At 50.9% G+C, this 24302-nt stretch overlaps 1 protein-coding gene across 3 annotated transcripts in view; it reads left to right on the plus strand.

Moving 5' to 3' along the window:
* Positions 1–24302, plus strand: part of LOC147635188 (uncharacterized) — a 68434-nt gene that overhangs the window by 37195 nt on the left and 6937 nt on the right. Inside the window, exon 2 of one of the 3 annotated variants that reach the window (XM_086802398.1) lies at positions 4009–4092. The exons of 1 other annotated variant lie outside the window; for it this stretch is intronic. In XM_086802398.1, coding sequence (XP_086658524.1) covers positions 4009–4092 — 84 coding nt within the window. The remainder of the gene's footprint in view (positions 1–4008; positions 4093–24302) is intronic. One more of the 3 variants, XM_086802399.1, reaches the window with a different exon arrangement.

Raw genomic sequence — 24302 nt, forward strand, 5'->3', positions numbered from 1 at the left:
GGCATCCTCCGCCGGGGCCTGCTCGTCAGATGATGGCGCCTGCTGAAACGAGCCAGGGATGTACGGTCTCTGAGGTGGATGGCCACCCCTCGGGCCTCCTGAAGGGGGTCCAGAGGCGGCAGAGCGTGAAGGATGAACCCCCTTGCGGGGACAGGCGCGTGCGAGGTGGCCCATGTCCCGACAGATGTAGCACTGGCCGGGGAGGCCCGAATACTCCACGCGCTGTACCAGATGTCCTCCAAAAAGACAAGGGAGGAGGATCGTCTTCGGGAGGGACTCCGGTGACGGAACCACAACACGAATGGCTGGGAGTCCTGCTGCCCGAGCTATCACTGAGGCCGCTGTCTGAGGCGTCTCCACCACCTGCCCGAATGCCTTGCCAATGGATGACAAGAGGGGCAAGTATTCCCTGCGGAGTCCAGGAAAGCAGATAGTGATGGGGAAACCTGTCGCGCCTGCTAGCGGGTCAGAAGCGGGGTCGAAACCGTGAGTCCATCACGCCAGGAACGCCCGGGATGAGCGGAGGGCAATGGGGCTCCGAGCCAGCACCGTCTGAGCTGCCTGAGGGGACTCGAAATCCACCTGGTAGTAGCCACGTCCCAAAAAATCGACGCTAACGATCCTGGCAGGCACGCCAACAAGGCTGCCTTGCAGAAGGTCGCGAAGCTCTCTCCGCATCAGACGGCTACCCACTATCTTGCAGACCAAGGAGGAGGCCTCAAGAGCGGATACTGTGGAAACAAACAACTGCTGATCTGCAGCTGTGAACTCCAGACGGAGACCGGAATCGGCAGGGGTAGTCGGAGCGGCTTCCATGGAGTCCTCCAGAGGGAAAAGGCCAGAGACCGGGGTCACCAACGGGAGGGACACAGCCCTACGAGGAAACAGAGAGGCGGAAGGTGAGAGGATAGCGGGGGCGGAGCCGGGGGGGGGGGGGGGGGGGGGGGGCTGAGGCGGGGGAGCTAGCGGTGGGAGGAGGGGCGAGACGGAGTGGGAGGTGAGGGAGAAGGCGGGGGGAAGAGCCGCGAAGCGGAGGAGAAGGCGGGGGGGGGGAGATGGCGGGGGAGGAAGCGAGGAAGGAGGCGGGGGAGAGAGGCGGAGGAGAGGCGGGGGACGGGGGGGGGGGGGGGGGGGAGGGGGCCGCGCGACGGCGAGGAGCAGCAGGGGGAGGGTAGACGGGAGGGGGATGGAGCGTAGCTCGCAGGAGCAGATCGTTCAGATACAATAGAGATGCTCCTTTCTTGCTCTTGAAAGCCAACGAATCTGCTCTGCGTTGCCTCCTGTGATAAAATGTTGATCTCTCCAAGGCTTGCAACGGTGATGGTAGCTGATCCAAAGTGAAAATCCAACCTCTCCCAAATCTCCTCTACCTTGCTGCATATCTCGGAGTCCTGTGTGAGGCTGTGAGGGATCCAGGGTGCTCAAATGTATGTCCTGCCTCCAGGGGTCCTCTAGGGATAGAATAACCAGTGCATGATCGTAGAAAGTAGTGCTTGCAACAATATCAATCATGCCGCCATGTCCACAAGCCCACTCATCTACATAGAACCGGTCTAATCTGGACAGGTTCAGGCCTGTACTACAATCGAATCTAGAGAAGAATAGACTCCTGTGGTTGCGACGAAACTTTGGTGATGCCAAGGGTCTTGTCTCCTCAAAGCCAAAAACAACTCCTCCCAAGCCAACTACTTTATGCTGAAACTGTAGCATTGCCACCTACGAGTCTATCCTCCCCCATAGACTAGAAATTCTCCTGTGGAGGGATTGGTGAACTGTACTCCAAAAAATTGGCTCTGCCTGCTGCGGCATTCAACAAACTTACATTCTGAAAGCCCACTCTGTCCTCACCAATCTTGATGGTCACCCACTAAGCTCTCCCCGTGACAACGGTGCTTCAGTTGAACATTGCAAGCAATAGCTGCTTGCTGACAGAAATGCATACTCCATTGCGTGTCCCGGAGGGGCCAGAAGGTGTGCTTCTTGCCGTGCAGGAGCTTTCTGCAATGGCAGGTACGCCCCTCTGAAAGATGATGCTCCTACATGAAGATAATGTCGATGGGCCCACTGACTATTGCTTTGTTAAGCTCCTCTCTAAGGACCGTGCTCCTCTGATAGCACTGCGGTCCACCCAAACCTTGAATGTTCCATGAGGCAATCCGCATAACTAAGATCTGTTGTGGGAGGCAGAACTGTCGGAACTTCCCTCCACTCGGAGAGTCTTGGGTGTGGGTTTCGACGAAGAGTAGTCACTGTCTGTCCTGGGGCGAAGTCGCGCCAGATGGGCACGAATCCTACCCTCCATGGGGTCCCTTTGGGATGCTTTTTGGCATCCTCCTCAACATTGCGCTTTCAAGCAATTCTAACATGGACTCGCTTGGGGACATTCCTGATCCCTCGGCTTTGCAGGCTCTAGTCCTCCACTCCGCCCATCTCATCATCGCCGGGCGGCATCGTTGGCAGCAGCAAGCAGGTCGGACTGGATTGTTCGGACCGGCCGGAGCTGGAGGGGCCATGGTTGGGGCGAGGTTTGGAAGAGGCTGATACTGCAGGGCATGCTGTTGTAGAAAGCCGTCCATGCAATGCCACCAGACCCAACGAGCCAGTGCCAAAGATGGGTAAGCACATCGGTGATGCGCAGATCATGAAGATGGTGCGAAATCTCCACTGCCTGCCCCTGGATGGCAACAGCCACCGACTCGGAATCCCACTCGGTCATCGGGGCTGCACTCAAGGGAAAGGAGAAATCATCGCGCCACTCTTTGGCGTGGATGGCTTGGAAATTGGAATGATGGAATACCACACAAATCCGAATGGGAGCCACTGTCTCCCCGAAAATATCAGTTCCTTCGACAGGGAGACATCGGGAGAAACTGTAATCCACTGGCAGCCCCAAGATCCAGGGGGGCCACTTGGCGACTCTGGCAGTAGAGCCCTGACTAGGTAGGCGGTGATGGTCATCTCTACCGACTCGGAGAAGTGATGAATTAGTCGGCGGACTGAACTCACCGGCTGCCTCTGCTTCGGATCAAGCGCAGCTGGAGGGCGGCGGGATTGCTCAGGAGAGGCGGGGGGGGCGTGTGGGCTCATAAGAAGAGGACTGTTTCGGGAAGAGTCGGAGTTGAGGGCTGAGGGTGAGGAGGGGATGGGGAAGATGGGAAGAGGGAGATGGAAGCGGCTGGGAGTGATCCACCGGAGAGGGAGGGTGTGGGGAGGGCCTCACCGACGAGGGTTCAGTGGGACCGGCTGGCCTCACTGGAATCTGAGAACCTGATGAGGAATCTTGATGGGGTAACGGCCTCTAGACCGGAGGGGGTAGAGGTGGGACCCTCGAAGTGACTAGGGGGGATGGGCCCATTACCGACGGGTGGATGCTGCGATAAATGCTTGAAACGGTCTCTGACAGAACTGAATCCTCCCATACTCTGCTAGCTTGGCACACATGGCAACGCCACTTAGCTCTGGAAATCGGGTGGCGGCCCTGGTGCGGGCCAACAGAGTGCCACTCTCCGGCAGCAGAGTCGTCCGCAGTCGGGTCGTGGTGCTCTGCCGCCTGAGGGCTTGCATCTCTCCCGGCCCTCTAAGGATGATCTAAGCTGGGGGGGGGGGGGGGGGGGGTGGGTTCTCCTGGACTTGAATTTCCTTTTTACCATCAAGTGTTTCATGTTTTGCTTTGGTAGGGAAATTTTGAATCAATTTTGTTTTGGAGGTTTTTAAAATGGTTAAGTTTTTATTTTTGTGTAGGTGCATGCATGACATATTTGTATGACATGTTGATGCGGTTGTTTGATGGTGAAGTTTTAACTTATTTCTGTGTAGGTGCATGCATGACACATTTGTATGACATGTTGATGCGGCTGTTGATGTGGGGTTGTTATGTTTTTGTATCTCAATTGATTCCCATCTTCAAATGTTTGAAAGTTTCCATTCCAAACATGGTGGTCCTCATTTAAAATGCTGAGTAAAATCTTATGTAAACTCTTGTTGGACAAATGTTTGTGCATCATCTAGCAGGCGGCTACACATATAGAGGCCCAGCAACTAAGAGAAGAGAATGTTCAACTGAGGGAAGTTAGTAGTCAGCTTTTAAAAGAGGTAATGCAGATGTTTCTTTGTATGCTTTTGTTTTCATGCAAGAGGAACTGCATCATGGCAATCGTTTCATGACTCATTGGAGCTTTAGAATAGTTTCTAAGAGTGTTACATCTACTTTCAATGGAATTGTCAGTTCAGAAATCCTAATGCATTATATTTGGTATGTTCTCCTTCTCAAACATGCCTTTTATTTTGTGTTATCTGTCAGTGCTACTGAACCCTCTAGTATAGCCAGTGGATTATGGATTCACGCAAGGCAAAAGGGATGTGCAGGCATGTTCAAAGTGAAAACATGGTTGAGTTTTTCGAATCAGGATGAATGTGTACTGACTGCACTAAGCACTCACTCAACTCATGAGGGGTATACCGGCTGTCTATTGTCTTCAAGTACCATGCTGCTCTGTCCCAACTCTTCTGAAAGATTTAGCCTTTTTCTTTCCCATGAGTAGATTGTCTGCAGTTGCAATTTTGGTATCACGCACCTGGAGGCAGCTGGGTCTTCCCACCCAAATGCATCACGACTTGTGGTCGCAAAGTGGCCACAATATCAACGGGGCCCTGTGAGGATTTGAACTCTGGATCTCCCTTCCCTGAGTCACAAGCCCTCACTGCTGGGCTACAAGCCCGTTGGGCAAGCTTTAGCATTTCCATTTGATGGTGGAGATTATAAAATAAACTTTAAGTGTGAATCTAATGATGCAATAGCATGTGTATCCATAAGCTCATGAGCATGATGAGGGGGCACTCATGCGCGCCTGTGCAATTTGAACAGTGGTTTAACATGGCAGCTATTGAGTGACAGCCTTGAGCAAGTCCAAGAACCCTAACATAACAAAAATATTATAATATTATCATACTTCGACAATGAGAGACAATACACAGGTCCTAGCCCTTTGGCATGAAAAGAGAAGGAGGAGAGGTGACTGCAGATCTCGTGTAAGAGAGAGAGAGAGAGAGAGAGAGAGAGAGAGAGAGAGAGAGAGAGAGAGAGATTAAGCGTCTACTAAAGACCCAATGGGCCTATGAGACCAAAGTGATACAATAATGCCCATGGCATATCTCGTCATGGAATGGAAAATAAAACAGAAAGAAAACATAAACATAGCTATTTCACTGGGGTGACACAAAAATGTCCATGGAAACTCATCATGGAATACTAAGAACATAGAAACATGAGAGCAACATCAGCTTCGAGTAGATGGTATACGACTCTCCAAAATATCAAGCATGGGGCTAATGAGTATGGCCGAGAGGTCTCCCTAAGCTATGTCATGTGGAAAGGTAGCTCGATGGCAGTGGAGCATGTCCTGGATCTGGAGCTGATGCGGGGATTGTGGCCGACGGGAGGGCCGAGGGCATCGGGCACGCTGGAGTGCAGAGGCTCGGTCCAAGGTAACTCATCTCGGGCAAGGTAGGTCCAGAGCAGCACATGGAGGGTCCACAAGATCCACTATGTCGGTGTCCTCCACCTCCTGGGTCTGGAAGAAACTGGTGATGGTTGGCTGGCGAGGGAGGGGGCAGGGTGGCTAGGGCCGAAGCTCTCCCAAGAAGGTGTCCTTGTGTTTGCGGAGCTCAAGCAGGAAGAGGCCTAGGCAATGTTGGTCCTAGAAGTCAATGATCCTCGAGAGTGGACCAAATCCCTCACGAAATAGACAGTGAAACCTCCCGCGGATCACATAGTATATTGGGCAGCGGGCTGCGGCATATGTAATGCTCCTCTGTCTCAACCTCTCTGGGCATAATCAGGAGATCCTCTCCTCTATGGGTCGTCGTATGAGCTTCCCGTCTATGAAGATGCACTCAGCTCTACCTGTCTCCACTCTGAGGCGGTGGGATGAAACCCGTTTCTGGCCAATCGCAGTCCGCATGGCATGGGACATGTGAACACTCAAGTAGCCGGCTGCTGGATGAATCCATCCTCAGTGAGTGAGGAAGTGATCTCTGTAGAAGTGCATCTTCGTGGGGAGCTTGGGAGGTGTGATCCATGTGCAATTGGTATAGAGGTTGAGAAGATCTAACTGGATAACCCGGTTGGTATCCTTGTGAGACAGCCGGAGAAAAGGGAGTCCAAACTGTACTGAGGGGGGGTAGGCGGTCCATGCGGAGCCCATATACTAAGAACCAAATGGAAACTAGTGCATACCATATTGCAGAGTGGCCCTCAAGTGCTAGCTGTCTGGAGGACTCCGGGCAAGCCTCGGGTACCTGTGGGGATCCATGTGACTGATGCGATGGAGGTATGTGAGTGTCTGGAAGAGTGCATCCACTACCATCGGGGCTGTAGCAAACTCTACCTGGATAATCTGGCGTGGGACTGATGGTTTGCTGTGGATCTTACGAGAGATCATGACCTGGGGCCTCTCAACTCGCTGACAATCCTCATCGGATAAATCTGGCCCCTAGAAGGCTACTCCATACATCAAGGCTGGTGTGACGAGGGTGTCAATAATCTAGCCCTTCGTCCTGGGCTTCTCGAAATGTGCCTGGAAGCATTGCCGCTCAAGTAAGCTCAAGGTTGCATATCCCCGTGTCACTCTTGCATGTGTTGCGGGAACCATGGTAAAGTGTGGGCCACTGAAAGTGACACCAAGGTAGTTATAGGATTAGACAATCTCCATAGGATCCCCTCTATATGTGAAGCTCAATCTAGATGTGAAGGGGCGAGAGGTATTGAAGACCATTACCTTTGTTTTACAAAGGTTAACAGAGAGGTCCCGCTAAGTGCAAAAGTCATGTAAGGCATCCAATTGTCTCTGAAGCCCCTTGGCTGAGTCTAAGAGGACGATGTCATCTACATAAAGTAGTATGGGGATCAATATGCCTACCAGTGTGGGATCAGCCCCGCCTACTCCGTCAATGAAGCTCGAGATCTCATCAATGTAGAGGTTGAAAAGAGTGGGTGATAGAGGGCAGCCCTGTTTCACCCCAATAGTGTTGGAAATGTCCTTTGATGTACCTCTTGGGGCTCTCACTCTTCCGGTGACGGACTCATAGAGGGCGATGATGCTCCAAACCATGTCAAATGGGACTCCGATCTCCTGTAGACGGTGTACGAGGTGGGCTCGGGGTACAGTATCAAAAGCTTTGCGGAAATCCACAAAGCAGCAATAAATCCTCTGATGTCGTGCTCAACCCTCCTCGATGATGGCACGGAGGGTGAAGATGTGGTCAAGGGTAGAATAGCTCCTTTAAAAGCCAGCCTGTCCTGAGGCTCTGCATCCTTGGCTCTCGGCAAATGAACTGAGCTCCGCCTCTAGCACTGATCCATAGAGTTTGGCCAATGTGTGGCCAATCATGATCGTCCTGTAATTATTAGGATCAAGTGGATCTCCGGCTTTGAGGATGGGGGTGATGGTGTTGGTGGACCAAGAGGGTGGAAATCCTTCACAAAGGGCTCTATTGAACATTTAGGCTAGTAGGGGTGCCAGGGTATCATTGGCATGCGAGATGTACTCGGCCGTGAGTCCCTCATGATCCTAGGCTCGCCCATTGCGTAGTCTACGAATGGCCTTGAGGACCATGCCCTTTGTGAAGAAGGTGGAGGTGGTGTGACGGGGATCTAGTGGTCGGGGTAGGGGTGGCTGATGGGGGATATGATAAGAGGGAGCGTGCATAGGAGTGCCATGTGTCCGAGAAGGTGCTAGGTGTGGGAGGGCGATGTTTTCGGAGTTTCCTCCATGCCTTTTTGCAGTTTGGCCCTAAGAAAAGTCGGTATTACTCATCCTCTTTCCGAGCATAGAACTCCCATTTCTTGCATTGGGTGAGCCTCTGAGAAATCCATTGTGCCTGGCGCTTCGTGATTTGCGCAATCCGTACCTCATGCTTAAGACAGGAGCGTGGCTCGGCATTCGTCATCATACCAACAGTTCTGGGGCATGGAACCGCAAGGTGGCTTGGCGTTAGACTGCCACGTGCAGATGAAAGAAGCGGTGGCGGATGTGTGGAGTATGGTGGTGAGTTGTGATGTGAGGGTGGATAGGGGGATAGTAGGTTCCACATCCTGGAGTTGGCGGTAGACCTCCTGACTTCTCGTCGTGGTATTGAAATCCCCGACCAAGAGGACTTCCCCCAGCTATGAGAACTCCATGATATCCCCATATAATGGTAAGTACGGTGATTGGCCATGCTGTGCGGCGTAAGGGGAGTGGCGTGGTGCAAAATAACACACAGCAATGTGGATGACTCTGTCACTGCTAAGCTGTAGCCGCACTCAAAGATACCGTGCATCCTCGTCCTCCTGGGCGATGCTGAGAATCTATCGGAGATGGGATCTAAAAAGGACAACTACCCCTCCAGAGCCATGTACTCCTCTTGATGTGCGGGTCTCGCCTCAGAAAGCTGACTCCCACGCATATCGAGCTATGTATGGTAAGCCCCTCTCAGGACTGTGATGAGTCTTTGAATAAAAAATGACATCCTTGCCTGGGAGAATCTCGCTTAAGCCTCCTGGATTCGACCACAGCATGCCATTGGAGTTCCATACTGCCAACCTAAGGTGTTTTGTCTCATAGACTCCGCGTCCCTATTTGGGACGATGCTCAGTGATAATGACCCTACCATCTCTGTATATAGCCCACTTGCCTGCTTTGCAGGCCTCATGAACTGTCACCATTGCCTCACGCCGGTGTGTCACCTGTGTTGGAGTGAGATAATCTCCCATGTACACCTGTGTGCCCTTGAGGGCAGCCCGCCTGTCTAAGAAGGCCTATCTGCTGGTAGCACAAGGAATCTAATGATGAGGGGCCGCTCTAGTGTCATATCATTGCCTGCCCTCCATGTATCTGAAAAGGGGGGGGGCGATCCCATCTCCTAGCATCTGGCAAAGCGTCATGGCATCCTCCTTGGGGGAAGCCCCCGCCTGTAGCCCCGGCACTCGCACATGGAGGGCCCTATCCTTCTTGCGTTTCTCCTCCTCTAGAGTCTCATGTATGATGCTCTGTGGGGGTTTGTGCTTCTTCACCACCTCCACCCAATCTTTCTTAGTGGTCTGCAGTTCTTCCCATAACTTATCACTTGCAGCTTTCAACTGCTCTAAGTCAGTCCTTAGACCCTCTTGAATATTCAGTTCCCCTTCCTCCACTGTATGGTCCTTGATCGTAGCCTTTAGGGCTTCCATTTCTGCCTGGAGTTCCCCTATCATTGGGGCAGCCTCAGGCATTCCTGTTTGTTGCAGTTGGGTCTCTTTCAACATCTGAATCACCTCTTCGTGGTGGTTTCTTGTGCTGCCAATTCTTCAATCTTGTTCTTCTTTCCTTGTATCTCCTTGCGGAGGCCTTCCAACTGTTTTTCATGTTGGTTCAGAACCCTATCCAGCACCTTCTTTTGTTCGCCCAATAACTTCTTGGTGTTGTCCTCCACTGTCTTGATGTATGCCTCCAGCTCCTGTAGATTCGTTGTGGCTATTTCCCCCTAGTTGCTGCCTTGGGGGCCTGAGCAAGAGTGGGTGGGAAAAGCGACGCTGACAGCGTGAACCCTGAACACATTACGCGCAGAGCGGAAAGAGAGGGCTGCGCACGTGGCGGACAGCCTGAACACAGTACGCACAGAGCAGAAACACGGTGCTGGAGCGAAGGGGAGAGAGAGGAGATGGTGACTGAGCACAGAGAGAGTAAAAGCCCAACATTAAAAAAAACACTTGGACAAAAAATTTCAAAAGACAATTTGTTTTTTTAGAAACAAAAAAAACTCCCCGTTTCTAAAACGCGTTTTTGGCATTTCGGCACACAGTACACACAAAGCGGAAAGAGAGGGCTGCACATGCGGTGGACAGGCGGACAGCCTGAACATAGTACGCACAGAGCAGAAATGTGGCATTGGAGCGAAGGGGGGAGAGAAGAGATGGCGACTGAGCAGAGAGAGAGTGAAAGCCCAACATTTTAAAAAAAACACTTAGACAATTTTTTTAAAAACAGACAATTTGTTTTTTTGGAAACGAAAAAAAAATCCCTGTTTCTGAAATGCGTTTATGGCTTTTCGGCTGTTTTGGGGTTTCGGAGTTTCTCAGCCCAGAAACGCATTTCTATGTGACTATGGTTCCCTTGTATTAGCAATATAGGCTAGATGATGCAACTTGATATGATGTGTTAAAGACCATGACCTTGGTTTGCCGAAATCGATCACGAGGGCTCTCTGATCATGCATCCAAATGTCTCTGCAATCTCTCTGCTAAGACCATTGCCTGAGCTAGCTGTGAGCTTGCACCTCCAAATTTGTCCACAAAGACCGAGATATCTTATGAGAAAACGAAGGCTTTGTGTAGACTTTATCGAGTGAAATCCATTTTTTTGAAATGGTTTATAAGGGAAGGTTTAAAGGTTTTGAAAACCTTTGTGAAGAGTGTGATTTATTTTAGTTTTAGTGGAGAGGGGGATTTAATTAATCCCTAGTGAATTACAAAGGTTGGAGTGTTTACCTTGAATTTTAAAGGGTGCAACAAAGGTAACGTAAACCTTTGAAAAGTTCATTTATGGCCGGGTTCTTGGATCTCTTTCGTGGAGGAGAATTGAGAGTAGATTGTGATGAATTTACACGTGGAATCGCTTTGTGCTAGTTTTGTATATCAATGGCGACTTTATGGCGGTACATAATGCGACTTTGTGTTGGTTTTTACCTTTATGTGATGGCGGCCATGACAAAGCCAACTTAGGTGGCTGAGGCGGCGACCTCCTAGAGGGCTACCTTTGTTGGCCTTGTATAGCTACCACATCGAGGAGCCATGTGTCAAGACTATAGTAAGCCTAAGACACATGTTGCAAAGAGCTTTACACTCTTTTTCTGTCGCCGATTCCATGAGCCACGAGCAACATCCACGTGTATAATTATTTTCATAATAATATATCTAATTTTGGATATTTGTAAAGTGCAATAAAAAGCTTCTTGGTTCCCGTGAGAACATAGCTGTTAAGAATCATTTTGTATCTTTCTCCATACATGAAAGTCATCCTTAAAGAAACCTTAGTATTTAATCTTATTAACCTCTCACTCTTTTGCAAAAGGAAACCATACATGAATGGGAATGGATTTCTCAAAGCTCTTTAAGAGGTTTTCTCAAAGGCTTGTAAGGGTCTTTTTCCACAACAAACACCACAAAATCCTTGCAAAATTAGCATCAAAACTCAAGGATTCTTTTTTGTCGGGTGTCAGGTTGCGAGCAAACAAAGTCGAGATCCCGAGACTCTTGGTAAGAGGTCTCGATCTCGATTCTACTAGTCCCTGAGGCTTGTGTAAAGGGATCATGTTACAAAGCCATAGATCAAACCACTTTGCACATGGTTGTTCGATGAATAATGGACTTGTTCCAAGTAATCCTTTAATTTCTTTTTCCTTCCGGGGAAAAGATCCTTCTATTAGTTAACAAAAAAACCAGCCACGAAGGGCTAAACAGGTGGTTTGTAATGCCAAGTGGAATCACCACCTCTATTTGTGAGAAAAGGGCTAGGCCGCCAGAGACTCAAGAAGGCTCTCTGCCCCTTCCGCATGGGGTCAAAGCCACCGTGCAACTTCCCCCACTGACCGTGGAGGGTATGAATGATGTCGAGCCAGATGCTCCTGATGGTCTCCGCAGACGAAGTGTGGGTACCCTCGATGGCTTCGTACTCCGTTTCTATGAGCTTTCTCGCCATTGATCAATGTCGACTTAGACGAGCAAGCTCCCTTCAATGTAACACACCCTTCTTCATGCATAAAGCTCATGAAACCTTGTTGTAAATTCATGTTGAAAGTCCCAGTGTGGACAACCAATTGCAACCCAACACAATATCTATTGGTTCCATGTCCAACACTAGTAAATCAACTTTGCTTCTATATTCATTAGAGAGCATGACATCCACATCATTGCAAACCATTGTACAATCCTCCTTTGCTCCATTTGTCATTTGACTCATATACAAGGAGGATAAAGCCATAGCATGCAACTTGAGATTGTAGAATGACTTTTGGTTCACAAAGCTATGCGTGGTGCCACTATCCACCAATATATGTGCCACTCTTTTGTTTACTGAAGCTTTAAGTCTCAAGGTATTTGTATTTTTGCAACTGGCATATCCATCATAGGAGAGTGAACACAAGATAGCATTATGCCTTGATGAATCCATAACAAACATGGTAGTGAGTAATCCATCATCATAATCCCCATCATGATTACCATTGGGATCAAAAGGAAACTTCCCACTAAAGCTCATGATCATGATCATCATCCTCATGCTCATTGCAATCCACAAAATTTTCAGCATCATCCTCAAGTCCTAATGAAAATGGACTCTAGAAATAGTGGTAACTTTTTCAAAAAGTGAGTGGACCCTATAGTAAAAATAGGAGAGAATCTAGGAGTTACTAGTCTAAAATGGGACCCAAAAGTAGGGTATTCATTAGCTTATCCTTCTGTATGGAGCCAAGTTTAGCATTCTAAACCCAAAAAATTAGCAACTTAAGCTAATCCTTAGAGGGTCCTTTTTGTAGTCCATATTTTTTCTAATGATTTTGTTGTCGTTTTTCATGACTCGTTGTTTCAAGCCAATTCTTCAGCTAGTATATAAACTTATGAGATGATATGTGTACTTATGGTTTGACATATGTAATGTTAATTGCCATTTTTAAATATGGTTCATTAGGATAAGGAAGGTATAGACATTTGTGCATTTTGTAGACACAGAGGGGGTAGATAATTACTTTCTTCTCGACTCCGATGGTAAGGATAGAGAACTCCTTACGACTGGGGAAGTCTTGGAAATGATGTTTAGAGATGCTTCATTGTATAAACAGGCTGGGCTCCCATTTGAGGAGGAATTCCAGAATATTCAGAAAAAGCTCCACATTTCTAATATAGGAAAGAATGTTGACCCAAGGAAGCCCTCAAGGGGATGAATGAATGTTGAGCGAGGAAAGTCCTCAATCGATGAATTACTTGTTTACGATAAGAATCAGAAGGTGTGTATGAATGAATGGATCATCCACACTTTTTTGATAGCTGCTATGCATGTGTTTTGTTTTCTTATTAAAATGATACGTGTTGCTTGTTTGCAGCTCGTCGTCTATGAAGATGATTTCATTTGTCGAGGCAAAGGCTCACGCATAGGAGGATTGGGAAAGGACTTAGCTTTTAGGCAATACATAAAATCGTTCAAATTGCCACAATTTGTTATATATCACCAAAAGTTTTTAGACAATGCAAGTTTTTCATTGTTTGCAATCAAGACCTTGTCTAGATATCTTGGGGGTTATCCTATTAGATGGAGTAATGACAAGATAATGCTGCTAAAGAAGCAAACGGCTTTGCGAGTGTTCGGTTAGGGGCCTTGCACTTATGCCTTCAGAGGACCATACCACTTGACCTACACAACATATGCACTATCATGTCGAATTAAGGATAGGCGGTTGCTTAAAGATTTTGGAAAATGGAGCTCCTTAGGTATCAAAAACAAATACCTGCTCCAATCGAAGATCATGTAGATGATGAGCCAACTCCAAAAAGGAGAAGGGTTTAGTGATTTTTCAGTGATGACCATGATACTCATGAATATTGTATATGATTTTGTTTGTTATTTTTATTGGAAATTTTTGTTTCTCTCATAGAAAGAGTATTACAATTCAAAAGGCATACTATTGTGAATTGCCTCGTGTGCTTCAGGGGAAAGTCGAAATATATTTTGACTATTTTACATGTTGGGGGTCATCCAACCATCGGCCGGCGCCCAACCTTGCCGCTAGTTTCGCCGCTTAGTATACCCGTTGGCAACTTTCTTGTAACAATCTTGTAACTGAATCTTGCCAAAGAGTAGTACTCGGGTAGATGTAAAAAGAAAAAGAGGAACATCCAAGATATGGGAGAGAGAAGAGAGTAGAGAGTTTGACCTATGGCCAACCAATTGTAATGTGTTTCTCAATGTCAATGCCATGTGGCTGTTTCACCACCTCCTCGCCAGGGTACCTAATTCTCTATCTATCCCCTTTTCCAAGGCACTGTGGGATAGATGGATTCAAGCAAACACACTCCCTTGGCTCCTCTTCTCCTCTAGCCAAGGATAACTCCACCACAATCTAGATTCCACAAACGGAAATAGATTGCAATAGAGAGAGTGGTGGTGAAGATTCACTTACAAGAGAATACACGAACTCATGCTTATGCCCATCCTTTTAGCATGTACTCATGCTCATTCCATCTCCAAAAGCATAGTTTCATAGCTCCAAACGTAACTCCAAGGCCTCCAAACATCAAAATGTCCATACACCATATACCCTTGCCAAGGCTTGCAAGAAAATCAAAATACCTCCAAATGCATCCAAGTGACAAGGATCTTCATCATTGTTTGCAAGAACTCTTGAGAATGGCAAGAAAGATAGAGAAGCTTGACAAGGTCTCTTAGTGATGCTTGAGAATGCCTTCCATGGTTAGTGTTTGCAATCAATGGAACAAAAAATTTGCAAATCTTGGGGAATCTGACACTGGCTCGCTGAAGCTCCCGCTGCTCGCCCATCGCCGCCGCCTTCGTTTCTTGCTCCCCCCCCTTCTACTCGCCGTTGCGCCCCCCCCCCCTTCTCGCGGTCCTGCCTGCTTGCGCCCCCCCTCCTCGCTGCTGCTGCGCCTCCCCCCTTCTCGCCATCTCATCCCCCCCCCTCCTAGCCTCTTCGCGCCGACTCACCCCCCCCCCCTCCCTCTTCGCCTATTCGCCCTCCCTCCCCTTTTTCGCCTGATTCGTCCCCCCCCTCTCCACCTGCTCGTGCCCGCCTCCTCTCGCCAGGGTACCTAATTCTCTATCTATCCCCTTTTCCAAGGCACTGTGGGATAGATGGATTCAAGCAAACACACTCCCTTGGCTCCTCTTCTCCTCTAGCCAAGGATAACTCCACCACAATCTAGATTCCACAAACGGAAATAGATTGCAATAGAGAGAGGTGGTGGTGAAGATTCACTTACAAGAGAATACACGAACTCATGCTTATGCCCATCCTTTTAGCATGTACTCATGCTCATTCCATCTCCAAAAGCATAGTTTCATAGCTCCACACGTAACTCCAAGGCCTCCAAACATCAAAATGTCCATACACCATATACCCTTGCCAAGGCTTGCAAGAAAATCAAAATACCTCCAAATGCATCCAAGTGACAAGGATCTTCATCATTGTTTGCAAGAACTCTTGAGAATGGCAAGAAAGATAGAGAAGCTTGACAAGGTCTCTTAGTGATGCTTGAGAATGCCTTCCATGGTTAGTGTTTGCAATCAATGGAACAAAAAATTTGCAAATCTTGGGGAATCTGACACTGGCTCGCTGAAGCTCCCGCTGCTCGCCCATCGCCGCCGCCTTCGTTTCTTGCTCCCCCCCCTTCTACTCGCCGTTGCCCCCCCCCCCCCCCCCCCCCCTTCTCGCGGTCCTGCCTGCTTGCGCCCCCCCTCCTCGCTGCTGCTGCGCCTCCCCCCTTCTCGCCATCTCATCCCCCCCCCTTCTAGCCTCTTCGCGCCGACTCACCCCCCCCCCTCCCTCTTCGCCTATTCGCCCTCCCTCCCCTTTTTCGCCTGATTCGTCCCCCCCCTCTCCGCCTGCTCGCGCCCGCCTCCTCTCAGCAGTGCCCCCCCCCCCCCCTTCTCGTTGCTGCCCCCCCCCCCCCCCCCCCCCCCAGGGCTTCTCCTTGGGGTTTGTTCGCCCCCTCCCTGCTCTTTCGTGCCTTTCTTCACCCCCAGGGGGGTTTCTGTTTTTTTTTTTTTTTTTTCCCCCTCTTCTTCCGGTCTTCCGCCTCTTCGTGTGCAGCCCGTTTCTTGCAGGTTTCCCGTTTTCGCCTCGCCTTCGCCTGAGCTTCAGACTCTGATGGAGACTCCTCCCGCCTCGCCTCAGAGGGACTCATCCGCAGCCCCCTCGCCCGCCCCCGAGGACATCCCCATCAGGCTTTCTCTTTTGCCGGAAGAGGAAGCGAGCCTCACCGCAGAGGTGGAACGCCTCCAGGCTCATTCCACCATCTGCCGTATAGTCGGCACTCGCCCCAGCAGAGGGGAGATCAGGGATCTTCTTCAGGCCCGCCTTCTAGCAGATGTGGGCAAGATCCTGGATGTACAGCTCTTGGGCCGGGGACATTATCAGATCGAGTTCGAGGCCGCCCAGAGCGTTGCCAAGGTCCTTGCCATGAGTCCTCTGGACATCAGGGGTGCTCGGGCTTTCTTCAGGCCTTGGCAGCATGGATTTGACCCAGCTGCGGCGGAGCAGGGAGAGCGCCTCTTCCATACTACAGTTTGTTTCCCTGGTCTCCGCCGGGAGTATCTTCCGCTCCTCTCCAGGCTCGGAGCATTGGTGGGCTCGGTTCTTGAGACGGGCCCCTCAGCAGCTTCAGTGGTGGCCAGAGCAGCTGGGCTACCTTCGGTCAGAGTGTTGGTATCTGACATCTCCTCCCTTCCTAAGGTCATTCAGCTACCTAGGATAGGGGGGGGGTGGATAGATCAGAGAGTGGAGTTCTCGGGGCTCCCGAACCAGTGCTTCATTTGCAGGCAGGTCGGTCATCTGGCCAAGGCCTGCCCTCGCAGGAGACCTCGACCCTCACCACCACAGCAGCAGGCTACTGATGGCCCGCCCACAGATTCGGCTCGGCAGGCTGCCTCCGGGACACCTGCTCAGGCCACAGAGACCTCGGAGTGGCAGCCTGGACAGGGGCGCCGCCGAGGGAGACAGCCACAGCAGCACGCCCAGAGACCGCTGCAGCAGCAGCCACAGTCTCAGCCTCACTGGGTTCCCGTGAGGAACAGCTTTGCTCCCCTTCAGGAGGAGACCCCTGCAGCGACTGAGGACCAGGAGATGCCAGCTCCCCCTTCTTCACCTCCCCCACCCCCGTCCCCTCCCACCGCCTGGTCTCCACCTTCGCCTCCTCCCGCCTCCGCTCCGGTTTCGGCAGCGGCTCCCTCTCCACCTCCCTCGCCTCCCCCTCCTCCCCCTCCGCCCGCCTCACCTTCCCGGGAGACCCTGGCAGTTCCCTGGCGCTCACCTGCAGTCCGGAGAGCGCTGAGCACTGACCTCGCTCGAGCATCACAGAGGAGACCTATGCCGATTAGGGCCTCACGGATTTCATCTATCCGCAGTCGGCTGAGTCGCCTTGGCATTAGACAGCGCTCGGAGGCCTTTGATTATACCTTTACACGGCTTTTTGGAGCAGAGGGCCCCCATGAGCCAGCACCCATTCGAGTTCATGTAGTGATACCTCCGGCCCGCGGGGAGGAGGCACTAGACTCAGCGGTGGCCTTCTCGTTCCCTCTATGTGGACCTTGTGATCGGGAGTGGACTCTAGAGCTCGCTCTCAGCACTTTGAAGACTCAAGCAGTTGAGTTTTCTCACCACATGAGCGATCTGGAGGTGACTGATGTGATAGGCCGACTTTGGGAGTTGGCTCATTTTTTCTTGGATCCCGGGAGTGTGGATATCTCAGGGATTCGGCATTTGGTCGTGCGCATAGTGGCAGACTTGGCGCGCGACCCTGGATATGTGAGTATACACGAGGTTTCTCTGTGAGAGCAGGAGGCAGTCGCCATGGGCCACAGCCACTGGCGCCTGATCCGGGATTCTTGCAGTACACCGGGTGGGCAGATTCGCAGCCGTTCGGATGGGGACTACTCTCCATCCAAGCCGCTTGCGAAGGCCCGCCGTACGGCTGAGACAGCATCCACCTCAGCAGGGCATCCATGAGGATCATCTCATGGAATGTACAGGGCCTTGGCGGAGCACACTTTATACGCTATCGAGGTTGCTTGAGGCAGGAGCTTCAGAGATGCCTGGTTGGTGGCAGCATTGACATTTTGATGATGCAGGAGCACCACTTGGGTGAGAGCAGGATCCGGAGATATGGTTCGGTGATGCCTGGTAGATGGGACACTTTTTGGTCTGCAGGGTTTGGTCCTTTGGGTGGACAGGGAGGAGTATGCATGGTTATTGCAGATGTATGGCGGCAGGCCATTGTGGATCGAGGGATCATTGTGCCTGGTAGAGCACAGTATGTCATTCTGAGGATGCATGATGAGCTATTGGGTGTGCTCAACATCTATGCGCCCAATCATGCTAGTGCCAGAGCAGAGTTTTGGACTCAGGTTACAGATGCATTGCCAGAGGCCGCACATTGGTGTGTTGGGGGAGACTTCAACATGCTCGAGGACCCGGCAGATAGGGTGGGAGGCAGTCATGTTACAGTGCATGGCACGGAGCTTGCAGCTTGGGACCGGTTTTGCATGTCACTGAGGATCACTGATGCATGGCAGCATGGGGCTTTCTCCCGGTCTCAGGACAGTCTTAGTTTCTCTCGGTCGGATCGCCGGCAGGAAGGGACTAATCTATCTCGGATTGATCGCTTTTATGTGGGCGATTGGTTAGGGGAGCGAGGGGGCTCCGTCGGCATTCTTGCTGGCACCTCATTTTCAGATCATGCGCCAGTTATATTGACATTGGAGGAGGGGACACGGGAGCCCAGCTTGCAGTTGAGGATCCCAGAGAGGGTACTTGCAGATCCCAGTCTCGCTGAGGACATTGAGAGGATCTGGCATGATAGTCAGTGCTCTGACCAGGATGCAGCGGGCCAGTGTGCCCAGGGACTCATTGATCTTAGCTCTTTTCTACATGCTGCAGCTTTGACACGACTGGGAGAGATTCGCGAGCGGGAGCAACGGCTGAGACGCAGCCTTGCTTCGCTACAGCGCCTTCAGGAGCAGCAGCCTGCATGTGAGTGGGTGGCGTCCCAGCTGAGCCAGGCACGCCAGGAGGTTAGAGAGGTAGAGGAGCAGAGACATGAGTTTTACTATCGTCGTCAGGCCTCTCAGTGGACGCAGCTTGGTGATAGAGTGACTGGGGAGTTTTTTGAGATCACTGGACCCCGTCATGCGCGAGCGGGAGTTCGCCAGCTTGGTAGACCGGATGGATCGATAGCTACTGAGCTCGGGGAGATCAGAGCCATTGCCACTGCTTTTTATAGTGACCTGCTTTCAGCGGAGCCTGCCACTGAGGATCGAGATGTGTGCAGACAGACTGTGTGGGCCCATGTGCAGAGGAGGGTCACAGACCATATGCGCACAGTTCTAGGTGCGCCTCTGTCAGAGATTGAGCTTGCCGAGGCCTTGAGGGTCCTGCCGCGACATAGTTGCCCAGGGGAGGACGGACTGACGCCGGCCTTTTTTATGCGCTATTGGGACCTTTTGGGGCCAGGCCTCCGCAGGGGCTTTCAGCATGTTTTGGACACTGGGGTGATGCCGCAGAGCTTCTCAGAGGGCTTGATCTATCTTATCCCCAAGGGGGAGGGAGTATCGGATGACATTCGGCATTGGAGGCCTATTACGATCCTCAATACTGTCTACAAGGTCTTAGCAAAGGCCTTGAGTTTGAGGATCCAGCCCTTCCTGGGGGAGTTGATTCATGCTACTCAGACAGGATTTGTCAAGGAGCGCAGTATCCTTGACAACATCTTTACTTTCTGGGAGGCGACGGCCCGAGCTAGGTTTCTTGGCGAGGACTTGGTCGTGATGCTTCTCGATTTTGAGAAGGCATACGATAGAGTTGATTGGGGATTCTTAGAGGGCACTATGCTACGCCTGGGCTTTGAGCCAGGATGGATCAGAGGGGTGGCAGCTTTGTATTCCACAGCTCGCAGCCAGGTGCTGATTGCAGGAGGTCGGGGGCCGAGTTTTGAGCTGACCAGATCAGTCCGTCAGGGGTGTCCTCTCGCCCCTTTCCTTTTTCTCTTCTTTGCGGAGGCTATGAGTATGTATTTGACGGCAGAGGAGGTTGGTTTGAGAGGACTCCAGCTCCCAGTCCGGGGGGAGGATTTGCTTGATGCTGAGTTTGCAGACGACACGGGCTTATTTTTGCATGGCCAAGAGGCCAATCTTATTCGGGCAGAGCAGTCGCTCCAGGTTTTTAGTGCAGCTTCGGGAGCATTGATCAATTGGCGCAAGACAGTGGCCTTTTGGATCAATAGTGCTCCCACTCCGGCATGGAGCCCGGACCCCGGTTTTAGATGGATTCCTCCAGGCACAGCAGTGCGGTATTTGGGATGCCAGATTGGCCTCGATTTGTCACCTGAGCAGCAGATTGCCCCGCTTCTTCTGAGCATTCGGAAGAAGCTATTGTATTGGAGTACAGCTCGACTATCCTTGGCTGGGAGGGTGGTGGTGGCAAATCAGGTGCTGTTAGCGACTATGTGGTACATTACGTCTTGCTGGATTTTCTCGAGCTCTTGCATCAGCCAGATACAGAGGCTGATCAGGAACTTTCTGTGGTCTGGGCGGGACGGTCAGCCAGCTCGGGCAAAGGTTGCATGGGCAGTTATTACACTTCCGCTGGCTCAGGGCGGTTTGGGCATTATAGATCCAGTCGATCAGAGTAGAGCCTTATTGGGGAAGCTTATTGTTCGGGGGTTGCTTCCAGGCGCTGAGCCTTGGAAAGAGCTCCTCTTGCAGCGACTGCAGGCCCGGGCGCCTCCTGCAGGGGGTACTTGGGCACCAGAGATTCGCTGGATCTTCATAGAGATGAGGAGGACAGGCCTCAGTAGAGGATGGGAGGACAGATTTGCTTTGAGTATCCTGAGAGCTTGGGAGCTGCTGAGACCGGGGCTCTCTCAGCGGCCTCCTTCTTGTGTTGAGGAGCGGGCCAGGCAGCCGCTCATCTGGAGCCCAGCGGTTCGTACAGAGCAGGGTCATATGCTGGGTTCTCGGCCTCGTCTAGCCTGGGACCTTTAGCGGCAGGCCCAGCTCGTAGTTTTGGAGACTGGCAGGCTTTCTGCAGTCTACGAGAGGAGACCCAGGTGGAGAGGCTGAGTCACTTCAGAGGGGGGTTGATTATGAGGGATGATATTCAGGAGGCACTTACAGAGGAGTGGTTCACACCTCTCGAGCCAGTGGCCCCACGGTGGATGGGAGCCTTTACACAGTTGGAGATCCTGATTGCTGTCAGAGCTAGCACTGAGGATGGCAGATGCCTCTATTATGAGATTCAGGATGAGGGCAGACTCCAGAGAGTGGAGGTGGAGTCGCCTTTGGTTGCAGAGTGCACCTTTCAGAGGATTCGGGTAGTGGCTGCCGCTTCTCGGAAGTGGCATATTGACCCCGACCCTGCTGACGTGCTCCCGGATTGGCGCATATGGGCATATGCAGCGCGCCCCTTGGCCCGGCTACAGTGGGACCCCGGGGAGTACGAGTGGCATGATCCTTATGCATCCCTTGAGGCCACAGAGATCACCTTTTTCCAGTATACTGTTCGGCTGGGACGGCATATTTTGACGGCGAGGAGGACGGTTTCTCCAGCGGCAGCGGGGCATTGGCGATTGCAGGGACTATCACAGGAGTTCCTGGAGGATTTCTGGGCTCGGCTCTGGGCTAGTCGACAGGCCCGCAGGATCTCGGCTTTTCAGTGGCTGGTCGCCCACAGGGGCTCAGCAGTTGGCACTTGGCTTGTTTACAGCGGTCTTCCGGCGGCCTGCGTCCGATGCGGCCACCCTATGGAGACACAGAGACATTGCCTTTGGGACTGCCCTCAGGCACATCAGATTTGGCTGCGGATGCTGCGTATTCTGGCCCCCCTCTCTCCAGAGGGTATGTTTACGTGGGGTGCCGCTGCTTGGTCGACTTCGTCAGGGCCTGCTATGGGCTATGAGATGGAGCAGGGCAGTCAGGCCATCAGATTTATTAGGGGCCAGCCTCGCCTGGTTCCGGCACCGGATTTCTCGTCCGCCAGCTGGACACAGGAGAGGGATTTACGATGGGAGCTCCTCAGCAGCCTCACCATCTGGTTCACCTGGAGGGCCCGGTGCTTTACGGCCTTTGAGGGGAGATTAGAGCCACCAGCAGAGACTGTTCGGGGGATTTGGCAGGAGTTGATCCACACCCTGCGAGGACAGTACAACCGCATCCGGGGAGACTCGGATGAGGCGATCTTACGGCGCCAGGCCTTTCACACCACTTGGCGCTGTGGCCCGTTCTACACCCTACACACGGGATCCCCCCGTTGGCACTACAGGCCACCTGTTTGGCTCTTCCCCCCCCCTATTGTATGATTTAGCCGCTCAGTTCTTTAGACTGATGCTTGTATTTTGCAGCACCTAGGGAGAGTCTCCCGGGCTGCCATGATGTATTCACTGCTCTTCTCTCTGTTAGGAGCAGGAGAGATCTCTTTTGTAGCCCTACGGGCGTTTTTTACATAACTAATGAAAGGATCTTTTCTCGGAAAAAAAAAAATTTTGCAAATCTTGAGGAAATGGCTCCAAATCTTGATCATAAACCCTAAATACCTTCAACTGGTTTATCAAGTGTTTGATTCACTTCCAATGAAGTTACCATCATGTTCATGAACAGTTGTGCTGGAATGCAGGGTTCACATCTCTGTTTTTGCAAATGAGGTACTGGCTTGGAAAGCCTTGAAAATGTTTGCTTGCTCGTGACTCTGTTTTGCGTAGAAGGTACAAGCTGTCGTCTCTGTTAATTCTGCCACCATCGATACATCTTAAGGAGAGGGAATGTCAAGGAAAAGCTAACAAGAAAGTGCTGCATTGCTGGCGTCACAAAAGTGAACTTATATAAGCTGCTGTTATCTGAAATGCAAGCGGAAATGTCAAGCAAAAAGCGCTGCGCTGCTGCCGTCACAAAGCAAACTTAACTAAGCTTCTGCTGTCTCAAAAGCGAGCTCATCTTCTGCGAAAAGAGCTTCAAACACTGTAAACAGCGATGCTGCCATCGCTTGGTCTATTGAACTAGAAAAGCACCACTGTCATGTAAAATTCCATGTTAAAAAAATGCCCTCACTGCCTGCTGTTTTGTCAAAGATTTTCATGAACCGCCAGTGCTCTCAACACCGAATTCAAGCTCACCAAGAGCAAGAAGTGACTCAGATTCTAGGGTTTAGGGGGGAGACATCAAGAAGATCCTTGATTTTTTTATATTTATTTTTTTTTTGGGGGGGGGGGATGGGGGGGGACAAAAGAGAGGATCAAGAGCCAAGCTCTGATACCAATGCAAGAGATAAATCTGTAGAGGTGAAATTTGCACTCATTAACATGGAGTATACACATGTGCAATCTCATATGGGAGAAGGATGCCATTGAAGCTTGCATGAAGCAAGAAGATGTGTAATCTTGATTAGTAAAAATGATTGATACTTCATTAGGGTCATAGTTGTTTTTCATACTTGAGTCCCCATTACACCCTACATAATTGATGTCCACCCTTGTGGCCTTGACCCTTAGCCTATGTCCACATCCATTATTAATGTCCCATGACCTTTGGCCCATATTAAGTATATACAAATCAAGAGTAACCACGTTACAGTTTGTGCAGGCAGAGTTAGGGTCAGGTACAGGCAGGGAAGACATGGTAGAAAGTGTGTGTGTGTGTGTGTGTGTGTGTGTGTGTGAGAGAGAGAGAGAGAGAGAGAGAGAGAGAGAAAGAAAGACATATTAAGCGTCTACTAAAGACCCAATGTGATACAATAATGTCCATGGCATATCTCATCATGGAATGGAAAATAAAACAGAAAGAAAACATAAACATAGCTATCTCACTGGGGTGATACAAAACTGTCCATGGAAACTCGTCATGGAATACTAAGAACACAAAAATGTGGGAGCAACATCAGCTCCGAGTAGATGGTATACCACTCTCCAAAATATCAAGCATGGAGTATGGCCGAGAGGTCTCCCTTAGCTATGTCATGTGGAATTGTAGCTCGATGACAGTGGAGCATGTCCTGGATCTGGAGCTGATGAGGTGATCGTGGCCGAAGGGAGGGGGGGGGGTGTCGGGCACACTAGAGTGCAGAGGCTCGGTCCGAGGTAACTCCTCTCGGGCGAGGTAGGTCCAGAGCAGCTCGTGGAGGGTCCACAAGATCCACTATGTCGAGAGGTCTCCCTCAGCTATGTCACGTGGAGGTCCACAAGAGAGAGAGAGAGAGAGTTGTATCAAGAGATACAAATGTCAAAATACGCAGCGGAGATGATAACCAAATCTGAGACCACAAGAGCAAGTAGAGTGCAGAAAATAAACAGCACAAGAGAAGGAGAGAGATAGGCGTGTAACTCTTCTCTATACACAAGATCCCGAAATGAAAACAAGATACAATGGTGTGGGGGCCATGGGGCCATTTTATATGGCCCCATATATCCAATCGGCCAGTGGAAAAGACAGCCGCCAGCCTCACGACTGAGTCTCATCCAGTCGGCCAGCCAAAAAAGTCCACGACCTGAACAGAACAGTCAGCTGCTCCAGGGAATG

Source organism: Cibotium barometz, chromosome 9 (assembly GCF_041138505.1).
Source record: "Cibotium barometz isolate CiBa-2024 chromosome 9, ASM4113850v1, whole genome shotgun sequence".
In the NCBI taxonomy this organism is placed as follows: Eukaryota; Viridiplantae; Streptophyta; class Polypodiopsida; order Cyatheales; family Cibotiaceae; genus Cibotium; species Cibotium barometz.